Source organism: Lithobates pipiens, unplaced genomic scaffold (genome assembly GCF_037356315.1).
Source record: "Lithobates pipiens isolate NorthernLeopardFrog02 unplaced genomic scaffold, aLitPip1_a1.2 Scaffold_19, whole genome shotgun sequence".
Taxonomy (NCBI): domain Eukaryota; kingdom Metazoa; phylum Chordata; class Amphibia; order Anura; family Ranidae; genus Lithobates; species Lithobates pipiens.
In genome coordinates this window covers 493,125,809-493,149,587 of record NW_027507764.1, presented here as the reverse complement: position 1 = coordinate 493,149,587, position 23,779 = coordinate 493,125,809, and the positions used below count along the sequence as shown (strand labels likewise).

At 47.3% G+C, this 23,779-nt stretch overlaps 1 protein-coding gene across 1 annotated transcript in view; it reads right to left on the bottom strand.

Moving 5' to 3' along the window:
* Window positions 1-511: 511 nt before the first annotated feature.
* The window catches only part of LRRC69 (leucine rich repeat containing 69), a 56,267-nt gene continuing 32,999 nt past the window's right edge, over window positions 512-23,779 (bottom strand). The window contains exons 6-8 of the mRNA XM_077493011.1: window positions 23,556-23,657; window positions 3,296-3,475; window positions 512-1,116 (exon numbers count right to left, since the gene is read on the bottom strand). Coding sequence (XP_077349137.1) covers window positions 1,006-1,116; window positions 3,296-3,475; window positions 23,556-23,657 — 393 coding nt within the window. The 3' untranslated portion in view covers window positions 512-1,005. The remainder of the gene's footprint in view (window positions 1,117-3,295; window positions 3,476-23,555; window positions 23,658-23,779) is intronic.

Below are 23,779 nucleotides of genomic sequence, written 5' to 3'. Positions count from 1 at the left end.
CGGGGTTTAAGGGATGAGGTGGCAACCCTAGATCCTATAGAATCTATGTGTATGTTACTTCACAGTATACCCACACCCCAACTCCCCAAGTCCTACTGCTTACTGCTAGCACTAATATCCCTGCCTCCCGCTCATACACATTGCCCAGTGTGAAACTAAGAGGATAGGTTCCAAAGTAGACAATTGAGTGAAAGAGGGAGAAGGGTGGTCTGTAGGACTTTGTGCTAGCAGTGGTGAGGAGGCCAGGAGTATGTTTTAATTGAGTAATAAAATTTACATTTTGAAGAAAGTGTATGTTATGTGTCACTTAACTTCATCTAGTATTTTGATAAAAACTCCTTAGCCTCCATCCTAAAGGCTCAGACAAAGGTCTTATATGTGTGGAAGAAAAATAAATGCGAAGAGTAGAATACCTTTTGATCCCCACTGCCCCCTTCACCCCCCAGATACAATTATTGCCCCCAGTTAATCCCTGTAGGAACCTGTAGAAAAAAATAACATTATAAGATAATAATATTTCTATAGAAATTTTTAATGCGGCTGACCCCATACACGCATTAAAACAAACAACTTATAAAAGTGGTTATTTTTACACATTAACAACATATTTAACAAATAATGAAGTCTAAAACAAAAGAGTAACCGTCTTCCTTTAGGGCTTGTTTACACCACAACCCCTGCATTCAGTGCAGTTCTGCATGTGCATTTACATGCATTTGTGGTGTTTCTTTTGTCATTATTACTTTATTGAGTTGCATTTACATGCATTTGTGTTGAGTTCAAGTACATTCCAGTGTGACAAAATGCTGAACTTTTGTTAAACGCACATGAAAGCACAGCAGTAGTGTAAACTAGGCTTATTGAAATAAATTTTTCTTGCATTGGTGTTAAAAACATTTTTCGACTCCATATGGTATAAACAAGCCCCTACGCATATTATTGTTGCCATTTTTCTTATTGGTCCATTAAGGGGCCCCATAGACAAATCCTAAAAACCACAGTGTGTTACTGGACTGCTACACCAAACATATCTGTCTGTCTTTGATTGAAGCATCTGTACGAACATAATAAAATCTTCATTGGCAGAAGCTGTAAATTTCTAGAGGTTTTCATTTTCTGTCAATAAACAATAAGGCACAAAAGTTTAAATTTAAGAAAGATAATGGCATAAATATTTACTAGGAATCCTAACACAGTGAACATGTTACGTTTTATCTACTGTGTTTATATGATACTTGCAGAGTACATAGAACCATTTGCATTAGTTCCCGCCCCCCAAGAAGCCTAAAATAATGTACCATATATTTATTACAGTCATATTTACACTTAAAGGAGAATCACAGGAGTGGCACTCAATCTGCACTCCTGTTATTTGTTTTCATCACAAAGCCGGTCCAGGCTCTAAAAAGATCCCAACCATGTGGTCAGAATCCACCCTGAAGCCTGAATTAGCACTTGACTCAGCCCCTCAGTGATCTGCTGAGAGCCTGAGTCAGCCCCTCCCACCCTCTCCACAGTCTCGACTCACTGCTTACAGCGGAGAGGGAGAACTGAGATCTGAAAGTTATTTCAAGGGTCCTTCTGTTTTGAAAAGGTCAAGAACATGGCCAGATCTAGGGTAGTTCTGGGCGGCTATGGCCCCCCTAGATTTAAGTTGTGCCCCCCCCCCCCAAAGCCAACTGCCTTTCACCCCGAACGTTCAGCATACAGCTGCACTTTCCCTCTCCCTGCAGCTTTGTAAATGTACTGGTAAATGTACTGATCATCTGCATCAATGATTGGGTCAGAAGAGGGCCCAGAGGGGCAGGGGAGGCTACCTGTACCACTCCCCTGTCCTTTAATTAGCTTAAATTGCTTCTCAGAATTTTGAATATCTCCTGAGGCAGCCAGAGTTGGTGGGTGGGGCTGGGGGTGGGACTAGTTATGCTACCTGCAGCAGAGCAGTAAGGAAGGGTGAGCTACGTACAGAGTGCAGGATTTAGGGGTGTACTGGGGGTGTGGCTGCCTCCTCTACTTCTCCTGCAGACTCCTTCATTCTGGCTAATCCATGAATTTGAAGAAGGGGAAAGGGGAGGAGTGGACACAGAAGCTGGGGGTGTCTTCATCTGCAGTCATGGTGTAAGTGACTGAGAACACTGCCACTGTCAGCCCTAACCTGCCACTATATTTCCCTGACCTGCCACTACACTGCCACTATACTAGCCTAACCTGCCACTACACTGCCTTAAACTGCCCCTGTACTGCCCTAACCTGCCACTATACTACCCTAACCTGCCACTACACTGCCCTAAACTGCCATTATACTGCCCTAACCTGCCATTACACTGCTCTAAACTGCCACTATACTTCACTAACCTGCCACTACACTGCCCTAAACTGCCAATATTCTACCCTAACCTGCCACTACTCTGCCCTAAACTGCCACTATACTGCCCTAAACTGCCACTATACTGCCCTAACCTGCCACTACACTGCCCTAAACTGCCACTATACTATCCTAACCTTCCACTACACTGCCCTAAACTGCCACTATACTGCCCTAACCTGCCACTCTACTGTCCTAACCTGCCACCATATTACCCTAACCTGCCACTTTACTACCCTAACCTTCCGCTACACTGCCCTAACCTGCCACTATACTGCCCTAACCTGCCACTATCCTACCCTAACCTGCCACTAAACTAACCTAATCTGACACTATACCACCATAATCTGACACTATACTGCCGTAATCTGACACTATACCACCCTAACCTACCACTATACAGCCTTAACATGCCACTATACTACCATAATCTGACAATATACCACCCTAATATGGCACTCTACTTCCGTAATCGGATACTTTAGTGCCCTAGTCTAGCAATATACCACCCTAACGTGACACTTTGCTGCCCTAATCTGACACTATACTGCCATAATCAGACACTATATTGTCCTTGTCTGACCACTACTTCCAAAAGTGACCCCTGTCCCTCTGCCCTTCCAAAAGTGACCCCTGTCCTCTGCCTTGCCAGCAGTGACTCCTGCCAGTTGTGACCCCTGTCCTCCTTCCTGCTGATCCCTGTACACTCCCCTATGTAGAATTCCCTACAAACTCCCCGATGACCCCTGTACACTGCCCTGCTGACCTCCCATCCTTTGCCCCCCTGACATTTTTTACTGCACCCCCACATTGGACAGGTTAGATCTGGCCCTGGTTGAAAAAAGCTGTAATAAACTATTCCCTCTGCTTTAAATCCAAGTATTGTAATGTAGTTTGAATACAATATTATAGGGTCTGTATAGTACACACCTTTTTTATGTCCACAAACTTTACACATTCAAGCCACATGTCTAGAAACCACGTCCCACACAGAGCACATATATTCCTGCTGGAAAGTATTGTCTTTGCTTCAGAATAATATGGGATTTGCTGTCGTATCAAGGAGTCTCTGTCCTGTACATGATGTAAAATGAACCTTGCTGTCATTTCCTGTACAGAAAATAAAAAACATCTACATTTAAAGTGGAATTCTGGGAAAAAAACAAAAAAAATACCCTTTAATTATATGAATAATATATACAACTTTTATATTATGCATTAGAACAATTGCTAATTGTGTGATTAGGAGTCTAACCTAGACATTTAGCAATCCTCCTCTGCTTCACCGCCAACAGTGTGCCTGTGCAGCTGAATATGGCTGCTCACAGGCACTTCTTGGTTACCATTGTCAGTGGGTGTGTAAGTAACACAGCACAGTCCAGTCCAGCCCTGCCCTGTTCCACCAGGCCCTGCCCCCATGGAGCACAGGCCAGCTTTATCTAGAGGTCTTTTGATGAACGAGGAGGCTGCAGAGCAGCAGACACATCAAACTTCCAGGATGAACAGAGAGACATTGCAGTCATATGACCACAATGCATTATAAAGAAGAAAAGATACCGTATATACTCGAGTATAGGCCGACCCGAGTATAAGCCGAGGCCCCCAATTTACCCCCAAAAAACTGGGAAACCTATTGACTCGTGTATAAGCCGAGGGTGAGATATGCCTGTCCATCCCTCTGTGTGTCCGTCCATCCCTCTGTGTCCGTCCATCCCTGTGTGTCCGTCCATCCCTGTGTGTGTGTCCATCCATCCATCCCTGTGTGTGTGTCCATCCATCCATCCCTGTGTGTGTGTGCGTCCATCCATCCATCCATCCCTGTGTGTGTGTGTGTGTGTGTGTGTGTCCATCCATCCATCCCTGTGTGTGTGTGTCCATCCATCCATCCATCCCTGTGTGTGTGTGTGTGTCCATCCATCCATCCATCCCTGTGTGTGTGTGTGTGTCCATCCATCCATCCGTGTGTGTCCATCCATCCATCCGTGTGTGTGTGTGTGTGTGTGTGTGTGTGTGTGTGTGTGTGTGTGTGTGTGTCCGTGCAGCCTTGTGTGTCCAGCCTACCTGTGCCCCGAGCCTCCGTCCGGTCCCGTCCCGAGCCTCCGTGTCGTCCCGTCCCGAGCCTCCGTGTCGTCCCGTCCCGAGCCTCCGTGTCGTCCCGTCCCGAGCCTCCGTGTCGTCCCATGCCAGGATCGCCGCTCTTCGTCGGCGCCCTGGCGGCCATTCCCCTGTTCAAAAGCCGCGCCTCTGCCTCCGCCTCCGCCTGTGATAGGCGGAACACTCAATTTCCCAGCAGTCAGTGTTCCGCCTATCACGGACATCGGCTCATCCGAGGATGAGCCGATGTCCGTGATAGGCGGAACACTGACTGCTGGGAAATTGAGTGTTCCGCCTATCACAGGCGGAGGCGGAGGCAGAGGCGCGGCTTTTGAAAGGTAGAATGGCCGCTGTCTGTCTGCTCGACACGCTGTTCGGGCAGTCAGACAGCGGTGACTCGAGTATAAGCCGAGGGGGGCACTTTCAGCCTCAAAAAAGAGGCTGAAAATCTCGGCTTATACTCGAGTATATACGGTACATAAACAAAGCTTTACAAAATGTAGACATACCAACGTACTTACATTACTGAACTGGGCGGCACACTGGTGTAGTGGTCAGCACTCTCGCCTAGCAGTAAAAAGGGTCACTGGTTCAAATCCCAACCACAACACTGCCTGCCTGGAGTTTGCATGTTCTCCCTGTGCCTGTGTGAGTTTCATCCCACACTCCAAAGACATGCAGGTAGGTTAATTGGCTTCTGTCCAAAAATTGGCTGTAGTATATGAATGGGGACCTTTGATTGTTGGCTTCTTGAGGGAAGGGATTGATGTGAGTGTGCAATGTAGGGACAATTGTAGACACTCACTCAGGATGGACTGGTGTCTTTATTCAACCTTACTAACTATGTAACTGATTGCATGCAGTTATTTACCAACAAGACTTTTTTTTACAACTGAAGACTATCCTTCTCTAATGAAGTTTACAAATGCATTATCTCTGATTGGCTCCATTGTCATTCATGTCATCTATGAAATCTGCCTTGCCTTTGTCAATCTTGAGAAAACCACATTTAATACCTCAGGCCAGCGCTTACTCTATCTGAACGTAAAAAGGCGCGGTGGGGTGGGTTTCTTCTGCAGGTCATCTTGCGTTCCCAAAGTCTTGTGAAATATTGTTGAAAGTGCAATTCCCACAATTCTCTGTGCCTTTGTGGGGTGCCTCATGTTGGCGTCTTGATGGGAGGTCCTTTGGGACTACAAGGACCAGAATGATCTATGTGTAATGGGAGTGGTTATTTGCAGGGCGGAATTAGGGAGGGGGGCTGGCATTCGGAAAGGGGAAGCAGTGCTTTGGAGGATTTTGATCACATGACCAAAGGCAATGCTGTAGTCCCAAAGTACACAGGGCATGTAAACAGTGACCACAGAGTATTCAGGGGGAATGCAGAAGTGTGGTCACTGCATCGAAGGAAGTGAGGAAATAAGGGGTTTGAAGTGCTTTTAATTAGGTAAATAATGACACTATGCTTGATTTTTGATACAAAAAGATGGTAAAAAATGGACTTTGTGTTTATTGCTTTATTAGATATTATTTTTTATGACTTGCCTTCAGTTCTACTTTAAAGATTAAAAGCTCCTGGCCTAAAAAGTGCTTATGGTAACACCTGTGCTGAAGTGCCCACATCAAACTGATCCCCGTTTAATACCAGACTGTTCACAACTATTCACTTCTCTCCAATACCCATCACGAAACTGTGAAATTCCAGAGCTTTTATGAGCCAGCTGAACAACAAGGTACAGGGCACAGAGCCAGGAGAGAGTGTGATGTTCTGTGTATAATATGGGCATAGGATCCACAGGAACAAATTAATTGATTTGATAGCTAACTAGAGTGCTTGCAGCCACCACATGCTGTCTGCACTTTAGTCTGGTTACCTTTAAAGGGCAGGTCAAGTTCACATTACTGGATAAATGCAACTTGCATGAAATGCAAGTCTTTAAAACGTAACTCCACTTTCATGGGAAAAAATATTGTAAGAAATAATAATTTTGCATATATAATTGTGACACAAGCCATATTGTAATTTATTGTTATTAAAAATAAAATTTCCTTTTAAAAAGTGATTAAGAAAGGGTTTTTTTTTTTTTTTTTAATAGCAAACATGTTATACTTACCTGTTCTGTGCAATGGTTTTGAACAGAGCAGCCCGGATCCTCCCCTTCTTGGGTTATCCACTGGCGCTCCTGGCTCCTCCCCCTTGACCAGTGCCAGCAATAGCAAGTCGCTTGCTGTGGGGCATTTGTGCATGCTCGCTCCTGAGCCCTGCTCTCTGCATCCATGAGCCATGGCACAGCCCTGGCACCCTGCTCTCTCCTCATTGGCTCACTGGTGTGTCTCAGCCAATGAAGAGAGAGAAACCCGGGACAGCCGAGGCTCCTGTGCACATCGCTGAATCAAGAGGGAGCTCAGGTGAGTATTGAGGGCCATGGGGGGGACTACACACAGAAGTTTTTTTTTTTACCTTCATATATATAATGCAAAAAACCTTGAGCCTTTAGAACCACTTTAACACTTTTCTGTAAAATTCAGTGCAATATGGCAACCTGGGGGTGCTCTGTACACAGTTGGTTTATGGATCGCCCCCAAAGATATAATTTCCTGCTTGTGTGATTGGCTCACTGATTTTCCCATAACTCTGAACTGAGATACAAGTTAGGTTTTAGGCATCCTCTGCAACAAAAAATAGGATTTTTATAACAGCTTACCTGTAAAATCCTTTTCTTGGAGTATATCACGGGACACAGAATCATAATAGTAACTATATGGGTATATAGGCACCTTCAGGTGATGGACACTGGCACACCCAATACAGGAAGTTCACTCCCTATATAACCCCTCCTCCTACCAGGAGTACCTCAGTTTTTGTAGCAAAGCAATATACATAAATCCCAAAAGAGGGGAGGGACCTTTGTGTCCCGTGAGGTACTCCAAGAAAAGGGTTTTACAGGTAAGCTGTTATAAAAATCCTATTTTCTTTATTGTACATCACTGGACACAGAGTCATAGTAGTAACTATATGGGACATCCCATAGCAATGCTATTTGAGGGGAGGGAGACACAACCCGTAGGGCACCCCCAGACTTGAGGACCTATGCTGCTGCCTGCAGCACACTGCTCCCAAAGGCAATATCCTCATGCCTTCTTACATCCACCTGATAAAATTCTGGTGAATGTATGTACTGAAGACTATGTTGCGGCCTTACAGATCTGAGCCATGGAGGCCTGGTGATGCACTGCCCAAGAAGCACTAACTGCTCTGGTAGAGTGCGCTTTGACCTGAAAAGGCGGAATCTTACCTTTTAAACCATAAGCCTGAACTATAACTTGCCGAATCCACTTAGCGACAGTGGATTTCGACGCTGCCTGTCCCTTCTTAGGACCTTCTGGCAGCACAAATAAGACATCAGTCTTCCAGATCTGAGCAGTCCGCTTTCAATAAACCTTGACCGCTCTCACCACATCAAGACAATGTAGCGATTTCTTTCCTAGAACATGGTTTTGGAAAAAACGATGGCAGGACAATATCTTGGTTCAGGTGAACACTAACTTCCTTGTCAAAAGGACTAAAGGAGTATGCTGTATGGGTTCAAATGGCTGTTTTTGTAACACTGATACAACTAAGTTCAAGTGTTCAAAGGAGGTCTAAGGCCGCGTACACACGAGAGGATTGTCCGTCCGACTTAGTCCGCTGAAACGTGTTTCAGCGGACAGTCCGCTCGTGTGTGGGCTTCAGTGGACTTTTTCAGCGGACAGTCTGGCGGACTAAGGCCGCGTACACACGAGAGGATTGTCCGTCCGACTTAGTCCGCTGAAACGTGTTTCAGTGGACAGTCCGCTCGTGTGTGGGCTTCAGCGGACTTTTTCAGCGGACAGTCTGGCGGACTAAGGCCGCGTACACACGAGAGGATTGTCCGTCCGACTTAGTCTGCTGAAACGTGTTTCAGCGGACAGTCCGCTCGTGTGTGGGCTTCAGCTGACTTTTTCAGCGGACAGTCTGGCGGACTAAGTCTTTCGGAATTTCCGTAATATTGTCCGTCCGGTTTCAGCGGACAGTCCGCTCGTGAGTAGGCTAGTTGGACGGACTAAGTATGGCGCATGCTCAGAAAGGATTTACACGGCGAAAGGTTGCATTGCAGTGTATTGGACGTCGTATTTCTAGTCCCGTCGTACGTGCTGTACACGTCATCGCGCAAGCTTTCAGCGGACTGTCTGTTCATCGTGTGTGGTCAAGTCCGTTCATTCAAAAGCAGGACGGACTGTCTGTCGGATTGTCTGACGGACTTAGTTGGACAGACAATCCTCTCGTGTGTACGCGGCCTAAGTCTTTCGGAATTTCCGTAATATTGTCCGTCCAACTTTGGTTTCAGCGGACAGTCCGCTCGTGAGTAGGCTAGTTGGACGGACTAAGTATGGCGCATGCTCAGAAAGGATTTACACGGCGAAAGGTTGCATTGCAGTGTATTGGACGTCGTATTTCTAGTCCCGTCGTACGCGCTGTACACGTCATCGCGCAAGCTTTCAGCGGACTGTCTGTTCATCATGTGTGGTCAAGTCCGTTCATTCAAAAGTAGGACGGACTGTCTGTCGGATTGTCTGACGGACTTAGTTGGACGGACAATCCTCTCGTGTGTACGCGGCCTAACTGGCGGAATAAGCTGCATCAGCCCTTGCATAAAAACCTGGACCAAAGAATGCGAAGCAAGAGGTCTTTGAAATAAGACCGATAAAGCTGAGACCTGGCCTTTAATAGTAATCAAGGTCAGCTTCATCTCTACCCCTAATTGTAGAAAGGCAAGAATCCTGCCTATGTTATACTTCCAAGGGTGCCAACCCTTGGACTCACACCAGGAAACATAAGCCCTCCAGACTCTATAATATATAGTTCTGGAAGATGGCTTCCTTGCATTATTCAAGGTAGAGATAACTGACCTGGAAAGACCACGCTTCTTCAGAATGTGGGTTTCAATAGCCAAGCCATTAAATTTAGAGTTCGTAAGGTAGGATGGAATATCGGCCCCTGCGAGAGTAGTTCTGGACGAAGTGGAAGGAACCATGGATCCCCCACCGCCATCCTTGCGATTTCTGCATACCAGGACCTTCTGAGCCATGCTGGGGCTACAAGAATTACTGGCTTTCTTTCCAGCTTGATCCTGCAAAGAAGTCGTGGCAGCAACTGAATATGGGGGAATGCATAAATCAGTGAGAACTGAGCCCATGGAGTCACCAACGCATCTGTTCCGCATGTGAGTGGATCCCTTGTCCTGGACACAAAGTTAACTAACTTCATGTTGAACCTGGATGCCAAAAGATCTACATCCAGAGTTGCCTATCTTTGGCAAATAGCTCAAAAAAGGTCAGGGTGAAGGGACCATTCCCCCGGGAATAACTGCTGGGGACTCAAGTAGTCTGCCTGCCAATTCTATACTCCCAGAATAAAGACTGCCAATAGGCAAGGAACATTCCTTTCTGCCCAAGTTAGAATATGGATTACCTCTCTCTGCGCTGCAAGACTATTGGTGCCCCCTTGGTGATTGATATAGGCCACAGCTGTGGCATTGTCGGATTGGATCCTAACAGGACAATCCCGTAACCTGAAAGTCCAGGCGTTTAGAGCCAGACACACTGCCCGAATCTCTAGGATGTTGATGGACAAGGCTCTTTCGGTTCTTGACCACTGTCCCTGGAGAGTTGTCTCTTCTAGCACTGCTCCTCAACCTGAAAGACTGGCATCTGTCGTTACCACCTTCCAGATAACTGGTCTGAAGGATCTTCCTTTCAGCAGATTCGGGGGTTACCAACCACCAACTAAGGCTCTGGGATACCCTTGGGGAAAGTCACATTGGCAAGCCTAAAGCTTGAACTGTTTTGTTCCAAGCAGACAGGATACTGTTTTGCAACAGTCTTGAATGGAACTGGGCACAGGAAACCGTTTTGAATGAAGCCACCATCTTTCCTAACAACCTCATGCAAAGGCGAATGGAGGGAACTCTTTTCGACCTGACCATCTGCACCAGCTCTCTTATGGCGTTGATCTTTACCTGAGGCAAGAACACCTTTTTCTGGGTTGTGTCTATGATCAGACCCAAGTACTCAGGCCTTTTTAGTGGTTTTAAGGAAGACTTCTCTAGGTTGAGAAGCCAACCCAGATCTTCCAGGTATTTGTTTGTAATGCGTACGCTTTTCTCCAAATGGGTCGCCGACTTGCCTATTAGCAATAGATTGTCTAGGTACGCCAAGACCATTATGCCCTGTGCCCTTAGCTAGAGGTGGGGCAAGAACTTTTGTAAAAGCCTGGGGTGCTGTAGCCAGCCCGTAGGGGAAGTCCACAAACTGAAAATGATGCTATTCTACCTCGAATCGCAGAAACCTTTGGTGAGCGGGAAATATATGCATGTATGCATCCCTGATGTCAATAGATGCCAGAAGTTCTCCTCCTTGTAGGATAGAAATCACTGACCTGATCGAATCCATACGAAAGGAGCAGATCTTCAGGAACCGATTTAGATTCTTTAGATCTAGAATGGGTCTGACATGTCCATTCAGTTTTGGTACCATAAAGAGGTTTGAATAAAACCCCAAACCTTACTCTTCTGTGGGAATTTGTATGATCACCCCTTGAGCCAGTAATCGTTCTAGTGCCCGAAATAGAGATTGTCTTTTCCCTGGATCTTTGGGAACGTTTGACCTCAGAAAACGAGAAGGTGGAAACTCCCGAAATTCCAGCTTGTACCCTAGAGTTACCGTGGAGATTACCCATCTGTCCTGGATTTTCCTCTTGCCAGACTTCTGAAAACTGCAGAAATTTTGCCCCCACCATGGTGAGGGGGAGCGCCCCTTCATAATGAGGCTTTAGAATTCTGTTTTGCAGGTTTCTGCCCCCCAGGACTTCTTTTGAGCCAGGGCTTGACCCTGAGACTTTCCTCTAGACTCTGACGGCGGAGGCAATCATCACTGCCTAGATGCGGATGCTCCTGGCGCAGGAGACAGAGTCCATTTAAATGAAGAGCGTTTATTCCTTCTCTTGACTGGCAAAAGAGTACTTTTCCCATTTGAAATTTTTTGGATGTATTTGTCCAAATCATCCCCAAATAGCCGATCCCCATGAAAAGGAAAACCAGTTAGGAGCCTTTTGCATGGTGCTTCGGCTGACCAATTCTTTAACCACAGGATCCTACGCATGTGTACCACACAAACACAAGGCGGGACACCTGGCAAATAGAATCTTTAATGGTGTCTATAGCAAAACATAATGCTCTTGGTAGTTCAGCCAAATCCCGGGCTTGCTGTACATGAACCTCCTTAGGGGCCTGTCTGAACTGTTTTTTTAGGGATTGACAGATGCCTATTGCAGCCACTGCAGGCTGAGTAACCGCACCTGCCAAAGAAAGAGGATTTTAACAGGAATTCCAACCTTTTATCTGTTGGATCCTTAAGCATTTGTGCATTGTCTACTGGACAAGTTAGACTTTTATTCACGCAGGAAATCGCAGCATCAACTGTTGGTACATTCCATCTTTTGGTGAATTTCTCCTTCATGGGATAGAGAACTGAGAATCTCTTTGGAGGGAGAAAATGCTTATCCAGGTGATCCCATTTAGCATAAATAAGCTGTTCTAGTAATGCATGGACAGGAAACGCATGCAAAGCCTGTGAATGTTTTAAGGAACCCAAAGAAGAAACCAGACTTTCAGCTGACTCCGTTATGGGTAACTTGAAAGTGGAACGAACCATATCCGTAAGGGACTGTACCAGCAATTTCTCAGATTGCGAGTCTGGAAAGTGTTCATCCACCGTTGTTTCTGCCGCATAGGAGTAATCGGTTTGTCTTTCCTCCTGATCACTTGAGGGTAACACCTCATCCTATACCCACTGTTCCTCTGATAAAGGGTCTAAGGTGGGAAAGGGGGAACCTATCCAGCTTCCTATCCCTTTAGATGGAGGATGGGAATAAAGCCGCTAACCTTCCCTCTAGCCCCAACAGGGTGGAGGAAAAGGCATCTTCAGTCACATATACAGGGGCTGATATGTGAGAAGCAGCTGTACCACCAATTGATTCCAATGGCTCACCCTGGCTTGCCACTTCTGGTATATCAGGAGAAGATGACAGTGTGGAGCCACAACTGGAGTTCCCAGTGCCTAGGGGGTGACATTTTTGGTACCTTTTTTGAGGTCTTTGTGGTGTCTTTTTTGGGTGGCATAGTCCTAAACACAAAAGCAGAGGCATTAAGTAACATGCACTACTTGCTGAGCAATAGTCTAGCATACAATGCCGCTAATTAAGTTCAGCTTGGTGCTGAGTAAATTATTTTTTTCCTTTACTAGGAAATGCCTGTATGCAGCGCCTTACGTGCCCCCATCGCAACTGTGTCCTGTGTGATCAGCAGTTGTGCTCTCCAGCATTTTAGCTGAGCAGAGTTTGTATTTTAAGCTCTGTGTCCCCAGTACCTGCACCGTGTTCCCTCATGGATGCTACGTCCTGCACACGGCGCTGTGCTTAAGCCATGCCTCCTCCAAAGATCAACCCACCCACCCACTTGTTTTTAAAATTAAAAGTAGTTCCTCACGGGCAGCGTTCAGGTCTTGCCAGTCGCCAGACCCAGCGAGAGGGGAGGGGAGGGAGGGAAGGAAGGGGGGCCGGAACAAGCCACAGAAAAATACACTACACACTATACAATATAGGGGAAGCCACAGTACCCCCCGTGGAGGAAGGGGTTTTGGGGGGGGGGGGTACAAACTGCTGTTGTATCTCCCAGCCCCCTTCCCTCATGGGGAAAAATGCAGAAATAGCACACTTTTTTCCAGGACAGGAATCCCCACTGAACAAGCTGCATGAATGAGACCACACACCTGCTATCTTAGCCATTTGACACAGAGCTGAACTGAGAGGCTACATCAAAGGTATGTGCATTTACTCCCTCTAGTGGAGAACTTAAGGCATGACAACATTTTACTCAAGGAAGAAAAAAACATAGGTGGACTTTTACAGTTCCTAGGCTTCTTCCCTTACCTTATCCTCGCCACAGGATTCTGCCGATAACAGGCAGAGCCAACCTTCACCCATCATGGCGGACTGCTTTTAGAAAACTTTCAAGGACCGGGTCCCTTTTTATCGGCGGGTTCCACTCCTTTGGACCTGTATTAGCACCCCGCCAGGAAAAACTTTATGTAATGTAAGCATGACCAAAGCCCTGGGTCCCAGGACCCAGCCCTGCAAAGAGAGACATTACAGACAAAACCTTGTTCTTCCAATACGAGGCCCGGATACCATCCACTTTGGCCTCAGTGGCACTTTGGATGGATCCGGTCTGTGGAGACTGTTTTAATCCAACATGGATCCCTCCAGCGGAGCTCTTCGGAACGCATCTTCACTTGTGACACTGGTGAAAAAACTGAGGTACTCCTGATAGGAGGAGGGGTTATATAGGGAGTGAACTTCCTGTATTAGGTGTGCCAGTGTCCATCACCTGAAGGTGCCTATATACCCATATAGTTACTACTATGGCGCTGTGTCCCGTGATGTACAATAAAGAAATTTCAGTTTTGGTGAGATGCTCCTATAGAACAGTGAAAGTTCTTCGGCTAATCAAACATGAAAAAGTCACTCCCATTCAGAATCAGTCCTGCTCAAGATATGATCAAACAAAGAGCTATTCCTTCAGAGCAGAAAGGGATGGCACTTTGCAACAAAGTTTGTCCAAAAAAACTTGCAATGTACATTGATTCTCCATTGTGAATTTACTCTTTTTTTTTGCAAAATCTTTTTTATTGAGTTTTTCAGTAGCATAGACACAGGGGCCAACAATACCCACACAGGGGCAAAATCTCTGATGCGGCCACAGACCGCAGCAGGGCACATCAGGTATCATAACATAATCGGTCTGCCCCTGAAGCAACAACAGGCCTCAGCTGGGCAGACCGACAACAACCAAAACGTAACTTATTAATACCCCAATGTGGGGAGAGGTTAACAGCAGGAGAATCTGTGCTCAATAGCATAAATGTAGGATAAAATGACATAGGAACACCTGGGTCAGTCTACTACCATATTATAATCGTAATGTTGATCTAAGGGTTAGCTACTGCGTCAGTTGCCATAGTGTTATCATCTAACCAACAGGTCCACAACTTTTCAAATTTCTGCGGGCAACCCCTGCCCGTGTAGGTGGCTCTATAAAGGGGCAAACTGGCATTCACTAGGCCCTTCCAGAACCTGACAGAGGGGAGGGGATGATTGTTTCCAGCTCATCGTGATGGCCTTACGTGCATAGTACAGTAATAGGGATATGAGTATTTTCCTAGCTCTATGGATGGACATTTGTTCCACTAGCCCCAGCAGACAATATTTAGGATCATAAGGAACACTAGTCTTAGTGATATTAGTTATCACCTGGAGAACTTCCTTCCAGTAATGTACAATTGCTGGGCAAGCCCAGAAAATGTGAAAGAAGTCCTATGGCTGATAAGAGCATCGCCAGCAGGACAGGGAATGCGCTGATTCAGCCTGTATGTGAATTTACTCTTTAAGGCTGGGTTCACACTGCTGCGGGGGGAGATCCGGATGTGATTCGCACCGCAAATCACATCCGATCTCCGTAGCGATGCGAGTACAGCCATACAGATAGTATGGCTGAATTCGCATCGCTCCCGCAGCAAACTCGCACGGGACCCTTTTTTTGGTCCGCAACAGAATCGGATCACATGGGTGTTCACACCATGCGATCCGATTCCTGTGCGAGTCGGCAGATCGCACTGCGATATGCGGACGGATCTGGGGGTGTCATTAACATATCATTGACACTCCCAGCCGTCCGCATAAGGCAGTGTGAACTGCCGGCGGGAGGTGTGCGATGCGGGAAAACGCAGCGGATTTGCGGCGTTCCCGCATCGCTGTGGTATGAATCCGGCCTAAAGAGGAACTCCAGTCTGCTCACATCTTTGCCATGCTGAAGCTTCCTTTCAACCACAGGTTAGAAAGGGGAAAATGACATAGCACAAGCACTGTGCTTAAAGGAACATGATCTTAGTTTTTTTTTTTTTAAGGTTACAACCACTTTAAGCATGGAACTTATAGGGATGAGCCGAAGCACCCCCCCCCCCCCCCGGTTCGGTTTCGAACGTTCTAAATAAAAAATGCTAATTTTAATGGCTAATATGCAAGATAATGTCCTAAAAAGGGTTTGGGGACCTGGCTCCTGCCCCAGGGGACATGGGTCAATGCCTAAAATGTTTTTAAAAACGGACGTTTTTTTGGGAGCACTGATTTTAATGACGATTAAAGTGAAAAAAAAGTGAAATATTCCTTTAAGTATCATGCCTGGGGGGTGTCTATAGTATGCCTGTGAAGTGGCACGTGTTTCCCGTGTTCAGAACAGTCCCTGCACAAAATGACATTAACGGAAAAAAAGTCATTTAAAACGGCTTGCGGTTTTAATGTAATATCTGGTTCCGGCAATATGGATGAAAATCATTGAGAAAAATGGCATAGGTAGCCCCCCCCCCCCTCCCCGCCCATTACCAGCCCCTTTGGGTCTTGTACGGATATTAAGGGGAACCCCGTACCCATATTAAAAAAAGGAAAGGCGTGGGGCCCCCAGGCCCTATATACGCATTACAGGATTATACAAGCGGTGCAAACAAGACAGGGACTGTGTAGGTTTGTTGTGTTAAGTAGAATCTGTTTGTAATTTTGAACTGGTACATTTTTAAAGTGTAGCTCCAGTCAAAAAATCAATTTTTAAGCTTTTTAGAAAACATAGGGAAGGGTTAGCACCCCTGTATAATTTATTTTGCCATCCGTCTTTTTTCATCTCACTTCCTGTTGTCTTCTTCTGTTTGCAAGTAGGAGACGTTTGTAAGTTGGATGTTTTAAAGTAGAGGCCTGCCCTATATGCTCTGCAGAAATTTGCGCCTAAGGTGTTGGTGTTGCCACAACACTGTAAGCCCTCAAAATGACTCTTGGTAGGCGCTGGAGAGCCCTGCTGTGAACAATTATATCAAGAATTGTAATTACATGCCATTGTTGAACAGTGGTAGAAAAATAGGGCCTTTGGTGGTTGTGGTGGTGGTAGTGGTGCTGGTGCCACAACACTGTAAGTCCTCACAGTTACTCTCGGTGGGCGCAGGAATGGGCCCTGCTGTGAAATATTATATCAAGAATTGTAATTACATGCCCCTGTTAAACAGGGGCTGAAAATTGGGCCTTAAGTACTGCTTGCTGGTGCCACAACACTGCAACCTCTCCCATATACTCTAGTTGGAGTGCAGGAATGAGCTCTGCTGCAAAGCATTGCATCAAAAATTGTAATTACACGCCCCTGATAAACAGGGACCTGAAAAATTGGGCCTTAGGCACTGGTGCTGGTGCCACGACACTGCAACCTCTCCCATATACTCTATCCGTAGTGCAGGAATGAGCCCTGCTGCAAAGCATTGCCCTGCTGCAAAAATTTTAATTACACACCCCTGTTAAAAAGGGGCTGAAAAATTGGGCTGGTGGCATCACCCAGAACCAAAAATGTTCTTCCAAGATATCAGCGGAGGAGGAAGAGGATAGACAGTCAACATAACAGGACAGTCACTCAGCATCAGCATAGGCAGTCTTGAAGGGATGTGATATTTCAAAAAAAAATAACGAAAGAACGCTGGATGCAGGACAAGCCAGTAGCTCAATTGCATACTGTGTAAGCTCTGGCCAGTGATCCATCCTCAAGACCCAGTAAGCCAGAGGATTTTTGGTGGGAAAGGTGTCCAAGTCTGACCTTGCCCCTAGGTATTCCTACACCATGTAAATCAGACGCTGGAGATGGTTGCTGGAACCGATCATACCTTGGGGCTGCGGACTAAAAAATTGTCTGAACGCATCGGTCAGATGGCCACCTTCTCCACCGCTCCTTCTGACTGATGCCTCAGCAACACCAGGAGTTTGTAACCTCCCAGTCTCTGGGAACGTGTTGCACAGACCTTTCTCCTGGAGATGTCTCATCCTCTGCTCTCTCTGCGACAGCAAGATAAGGTCCGCAACCTTACCCTTGTACCGTGGATCAAGGAGAGTGGCCAGCCAGTAATGGTCCCTCTCCTTGATCCGAAGAATACGAGGATCTTTCTGCAGGCTTTACAGGATCAGGGAAGCCATGCAGCGTAGGTTAGCTGAGGCATTCGGTCCGGAGTCCTCTGGGTCACTAAGGACAACATGATCCGCAGCTACCTCCTCCCAGCCACGTACAAGTCCACGGGTTTCTTGGGACTGTAAATCATCCCTACAAGACTGCTGCTGCTGATGCTGAGTGCCAGAATCCACCTCCATGCTGACACAATCCTCCTCCTCCTCCTCCTCCTCTTCCTGTGTGATGGGTGGGACAGCAGGAATACTGTCTAGATAAAGGGGGCCTTGAGAGGCAAGGAAGTCCTCCTCTTCCTGCCTCTGTTCTGCCTCAAGTGCCCTGTCCATTATTCCACGCAGCTTATGCTTCAATAGGTGGGCAAGAGGTACAGCGTCACTGATGCATGCGCAGTCACTGCTCACCATCCTTGTGGCCTCCTCAAACGGTGACAGGACAGTGCAAGCATCCCTGATCATGCCCCATACCCCTGACCCTGTCCTGGTGCCGTAGTTGCACAGGTACTCATTGATGGCCCTCTGCTGTGTGTGCAGCCGCTGCAGCATGACCAACGTTGTGTTCCACCTGGTGGGCATGTCACATATAAGGCGGTTCTGCAGGTTCAACTCCTTTTGGAGCTCAGCCAGCCGAGCACAGGCATTAAATGATCTGCGGAAATGCACACAGACTTTCCTGACCTGCTTCAGGACATCCTGTAAGCTCGGGTACCTGCCCAAGAACCGCTGCACCACCAGGTTAAGGACGTGAGCCACAGAGGGCACATGGGTCAGTTGTCACTGTCAGAGAACGGAGAGGAGGTTGGTGCCATTGTTGCAAATCACCAATCCTGGCTTAAGCTGGCATGGCATCAACCACCTCTCGGCCTGCCCCTGCAGAGCTGACAAAATATCTGCCCCAGTGTGGCTCCTGTCCCCCAAACAAACCAGCGCAAGCACAGCATGGCATCGTTTTGCCTGCTTCCTTGCGTAGCCCCTTGAACGCCTACAGAGCACCGCTGGTTCAGAGGACATAGCACTGGAAGAGGCCATGGAGGAAGAAGAAGAGGAGGAGATGGAGGAGAGAGGTATGTCACAACCAGTAGTAGCATTTTGGAGGTGTGGTGGCGGAACAACCTCCAACACTCCTGCACCTTGTCCTGCATCCTTCCCAGCTGCCAGAAGAGAGACCCAATGGGCCGTGAAAGACAGGTAACGTCCCTGTCCATGCCTGCTGGACCATGAGTCAGCTGTAATATGCACCTTACCGCTGACCGCCCTGTCCAGCGAGGCAAGGACTTTGCCTTCCACATGCCGGTAGAGAGCCAGAATCGCCTTCCGTGAGAAAAAGTGGCGTTTGGGGACCTGCCACTGAGAAACCGCACATTGTACAAACTCACGGAAGGGGACCAAGTCTACCAACTGAAAAGGTAGCAGTTGAAGTGCTAGCAATTTTGCCAAGCTAGCATTCAACTGCTGGGCATGTGGACGGCTGGGAGTGACTTCTTTCTATGGTCCAGCAGCTGGGGCAGGGAAATTTGCCTGCTACAATCGGACGTGGGTGTACTGCTAGCAGAGTGCCCGCAAGCACTTGGCTGTGACGCACCTAATTCTACACCTTCATTCCTCTTAGCACAGGTTTCAGAGAGGACTGAAGGTCTAGTGGGGTTGGAGATCCCAGCTGATGAGGAGCAAGGAGAGGTCCGCCTTGTTCTTTGGTGTGGGTCTTTGAGGTAAGCTTGCCAATGAGCTGCATGGCAGGTCGACATATGTCTGATCAAGCACGTGGTGCCCAAGCGGCTGATGTTTTGGCCACGCGAGATACGCTTGAGACATATGTTGCAAATAGCAGCGTTGCGATCTGATGCACTCGTCTCATAAAAGGCCCACACCAAAGAAATTTTAGAATAACGCGCAGAGGCAGCGCCCTGCACAGGCGGAGCTCTGCGGTGTGATTCAGTCGATGTGCTGCCCTTAAGCTGGCCCCCGGAGGGCATCCTGCCTCGTTGGAGATATGCGCCTCCTCCTCTCTCCTACCAGGCACCCATGTGGAGTCAGTGCCCTCATCATCCCCTACCTCTTCATCACTGGAGTAAACCTGATAGTATGCTGCAGCTTGTGGAACATGACTGCTAGATTGCTGTCCTTCTTGAGCATCCCCTCTCTCTGCGCTCATGCTACTGCCTTCCTCTAGCTGAGTATCATCATCAGAGCCTACAAAACACTGGGAATCCTCCTGGAGCATGTATCCAACACTGTGCTCACACACAGTCAAAAAGGCCCACACCAAAGAAATTTTAGAATAACGCGCAGAGGCAGCGCCCTGCACAGGCGGAGCTCTGCGGTGTGATTCAGTCGATGTGCTGCCCTTAAGCTGGCCCCCAGAGGGCATCCTGCCTCGTTGGAGATATGCGCCTCCTCCTCTCTCCTACCAGGCACCCACGTGGAGTCAGTGCCCTCATCATCCCCTACCTCTTCATCACTGGAGTAAACCTGACAGTATGCTGCAGCTTGTGGAACATGACTGCTAGATTGCTGTCCTTCTTAAGCATCCCCTCTCTCTGCGCTCATGCTACTGCCTTCCTCTAGCTGAGTATCATCATCAGAGCCTACAAAACACTGGGAATCCTCCTGGAGCATGTATCCAACACTGTGCTCAAACAGTTCGGGGGACTCCTCAGGAGGACGTGGTGGGTCTAGGGAAGGAGTCACTGATGATGACATTGAGATGAGGGAAGAGGATGCGTTGGCAGCTGCTTTGCTAGTACCCTGAGCCTGAGTGAGAGAGGAGGAGGAGGATGAAAAGGGCTTGGTCAGCCACTCTACCAAGTCTTCAGCATGATGCGGCTCAACACGTCCAGCTGCCGAAAATAAGGACAAGCGTGTCCCATGGCCACGTGCTGATGACGATGCACCGCACCCAGGACCAGCACTGTTGTCTCTAGACATAGAGCCTGCTTGCCCTCTTTTATTGGCTCGTGCCTGTCTGCCTCTCCTTGTTGGCCTTCCAGACATGGTAATGGCCTGCAGGGAGATGAGAAAACCAGCAATTGGGTAGTGTATATTGTGCTGGAGTCACAAAACACCCACTAACTCCTGCAGATGCCTTTATTATAGAACACTAGCAATAAAGGGCAGATTCAAGTGTATATTGTGCTGTGCTGGAGGCACACAACACCCACTAACTCCTGCAGATGCCTTTATTATAGAACACTAGCAATAAAGGGCAGATACAGGTGTATATTGTGCTGTGCTGGAGGCACACAACACCCACTAACTCCTGCAGATGCCTTTGTTTTAGAACACCAGCAATAAAGGGTAGATATAGGTGTATACTGTGCTGTGCTGGAGGCACACAACACCAACTAACTCCTGCAGATGGCTCAATTAGAGAAGAGCAATATAGGTAGCTACAGGTGTATACTGAGCTGGAGGCACACAACACAAACTATACTCCTGCAGATGGCTCAATTAGAGAACAGCAATGAAGGGTAGATACAGGTGTATTCTGCGGTGCAGGCACACAGACAACACCCAGTCGCCCACTAACTCCTGTGGATGGCAGATGGCTCAATTAGAGAACAGCAACAATGGGTAGATACAGGTGTATTCTGCGGTGCAGGCACACAGACAACACCTAGTCGCCCACTAACTCCTGCAGATGGCAGATGGCTCAATTAGAGAACAGTAACAATGGGTAGATACAGGTGTATTCTGAGGTGCAGGCACACAGACAACACCCAGTTGTCCACTAACTCCTGCAGATGGCAGATGACTCAATTAGAGAACAGCAACAATGGGTAGATACAGGTATATTCTGCGGTGCAGGCACACAGACAACACCCAGTCACCCACTAACTCCTGCAGATGGCAGATGCCTCAATTAGAGAACAGCAACAATGGGTATATACAGGTGTATTCTGAGGTGCAGGCACACAGACAACACCCAGTCGCCCACTAACTCCTGCAGATGGCAGATGGCTCAATTAGAGAACTGCAACAAAGGGTAGATACAGGTGTATTCTGCGGTGCAGGCACACAGACAACACCCAGTCGCCCACTAACTCCTGCAGATGGCAGATGGCTCAATTAGAGAACTGCAACAAAGGGTAGATACAGGTGTATTCTGCGGTGCAGGCACACAGACAACACCCAGTCGCCCACTAACTCCTGCAGATGGCAGATGGCTCAATTAGAGAACTGCAACAAAGGGTAGATATAGGTGTATTCTGCGGTGCAGGCACACAGACAACACCCAGTCGCCCACTAACTCCTGCAGATGGCAGATGGCTCAATTAGAGAACTGCAACAAAGGGTAGATATAGGTGTATTCTGCGGTGCAGGCACACAGACAACACCCAGTCGCCCACTAACTCCTGCAGATGGCAGATGGCTCAATTAGAGAACAGCAACAATGGGTAGATTCAGGTGTATTCTGCGGTGCAGGCACACAGACAACACCCAATTGCCCACTAACTCCTGCAGATGGCAGATGGCTCAATTAGAGAACACTCAGAACAGCAATGAAGGGTAAATACAGATGTATTGTGTAGTGAAGGCACACACACAACCTCCACTAACTCCTGCAGACGCCGGAACACTTCACAAGGCCGCCACGCTGGCGGCCTTATATAGTGTGGGACGTGTACTACACAGCCTGAGCTATAATTGGCCAGGCAATTATGACTCTCCTCGCTGCCGGCGCTGTGATTGGCCAAGCATGCGGGGTCACAGTGCATGCTTGGCCAATCATGAGCCAGCAATGCGCTGCGATGGTGCAGTGCATTGTGGGTCATGAGCACCACGCGAATTTGGCACGAATGGCCCACAGAGTTCTGGCTTCGCCGAATGGGCGAACAGCCAGTGTTCGAGTCGAACGTGCATTTGACTCGAACACCAAGCTCATCCCTATTCCTGTAATAAAGACAGGTCACTGCTTCTCTCTCTGTGTGCAGGGTGACTGGTCTTGTCTCCACCCCCCTGTAGTTTTCTGATGGCAGCCTGCAGTGGATGGGGCCTTCTGAGTCCCTCTCACAGTCCTGCTCTCTGCACAGGCTGCTAAACAGCACCACAGTGATATCACTGCTCCCTTTCAAGGTAATAACGAGGTTTGCAAAGGCATTTGGTGCACACAAAAGTGGATTTATAAACTTTATGTCTAATATTATTATTTAAAAACAAAAAGTCAAGCACCCTGCCTAGCTTGAAGTAGTGTTTTTCACATTAGCCACTGTTGGCTCTCTTTAAATTGCTGTGTTAGGCCAAGAACAGGTCTACCTATAGATATTAAAGCCATCAGAATTACACTGATTAATCTAATAATAGATAGGGTCTGTCAATATTCAATGTTAGAGGTGCTAACATTGGAAGCAAACTCTGATCGGATTCTGGTTCTCCAGCACGTCTCTTCAATAAATGCCGGTTGTTAGACCGGATTCTGACGGACAGACTACTGTACACAATGACTGAAAGAATTGAATAGGTCTATGCACAACTTTTCCGCTAAAATTGGTTATTAGGAAAAGGTTTAAGTGCAAACCTTTATATACTAGAAACACACATCCTCTGTACATAGTTACATAGTTAGCAAGGTTGAATAAAGACACCAGTCCATCCAGTTCAACCTGAGTGAGTGTCTACAATTGTCCCAATCCCTGTACATTGTACACTCACATTGGTCCCTACCCTCAAGGAGCCTACAACCTTCCAGACAAACTGTAGAATTGTAGCCCTTATCTGTATCGTTGGTGAACAGTTGGCAATAAACTAGAATTGCCAGCTCCAGGTGATATCGCTGTCCAATGAGGACACTAGACACCCAGTATAATATCTTCAACCTCTACATTGCCTTTACTTTCTGCATTATGCAAAACAAGGGCATCATCACCCTATCCTCTAATGTCTGCATTGGTGGCAGGGTAGTTTGTGGGTCAGGACCCTTTGCTTTAGCAGCAATATTCAATATAATCTGTGTTTTTTCTTCTAAGTTAAATTCATATTCACCTTTAAGGACAGAATTTCCTCATCTTGAATGGCAGTCACAGGCTCTCTCTTTAGCAGAGGGTTCTCTTCACAGTACAGTTCTTGTAGTGGAACCTCGTGTATCTGTGTAAACAAAATCATTATGTATTAAACGTGTGCACGGTGCACGCTCTCCTTCTCTAACTGCACGCAGCCTCAGCAGCTAGAGACAGCGAAGACAGCGCAAAAGTGCAGTTTAAATTGCC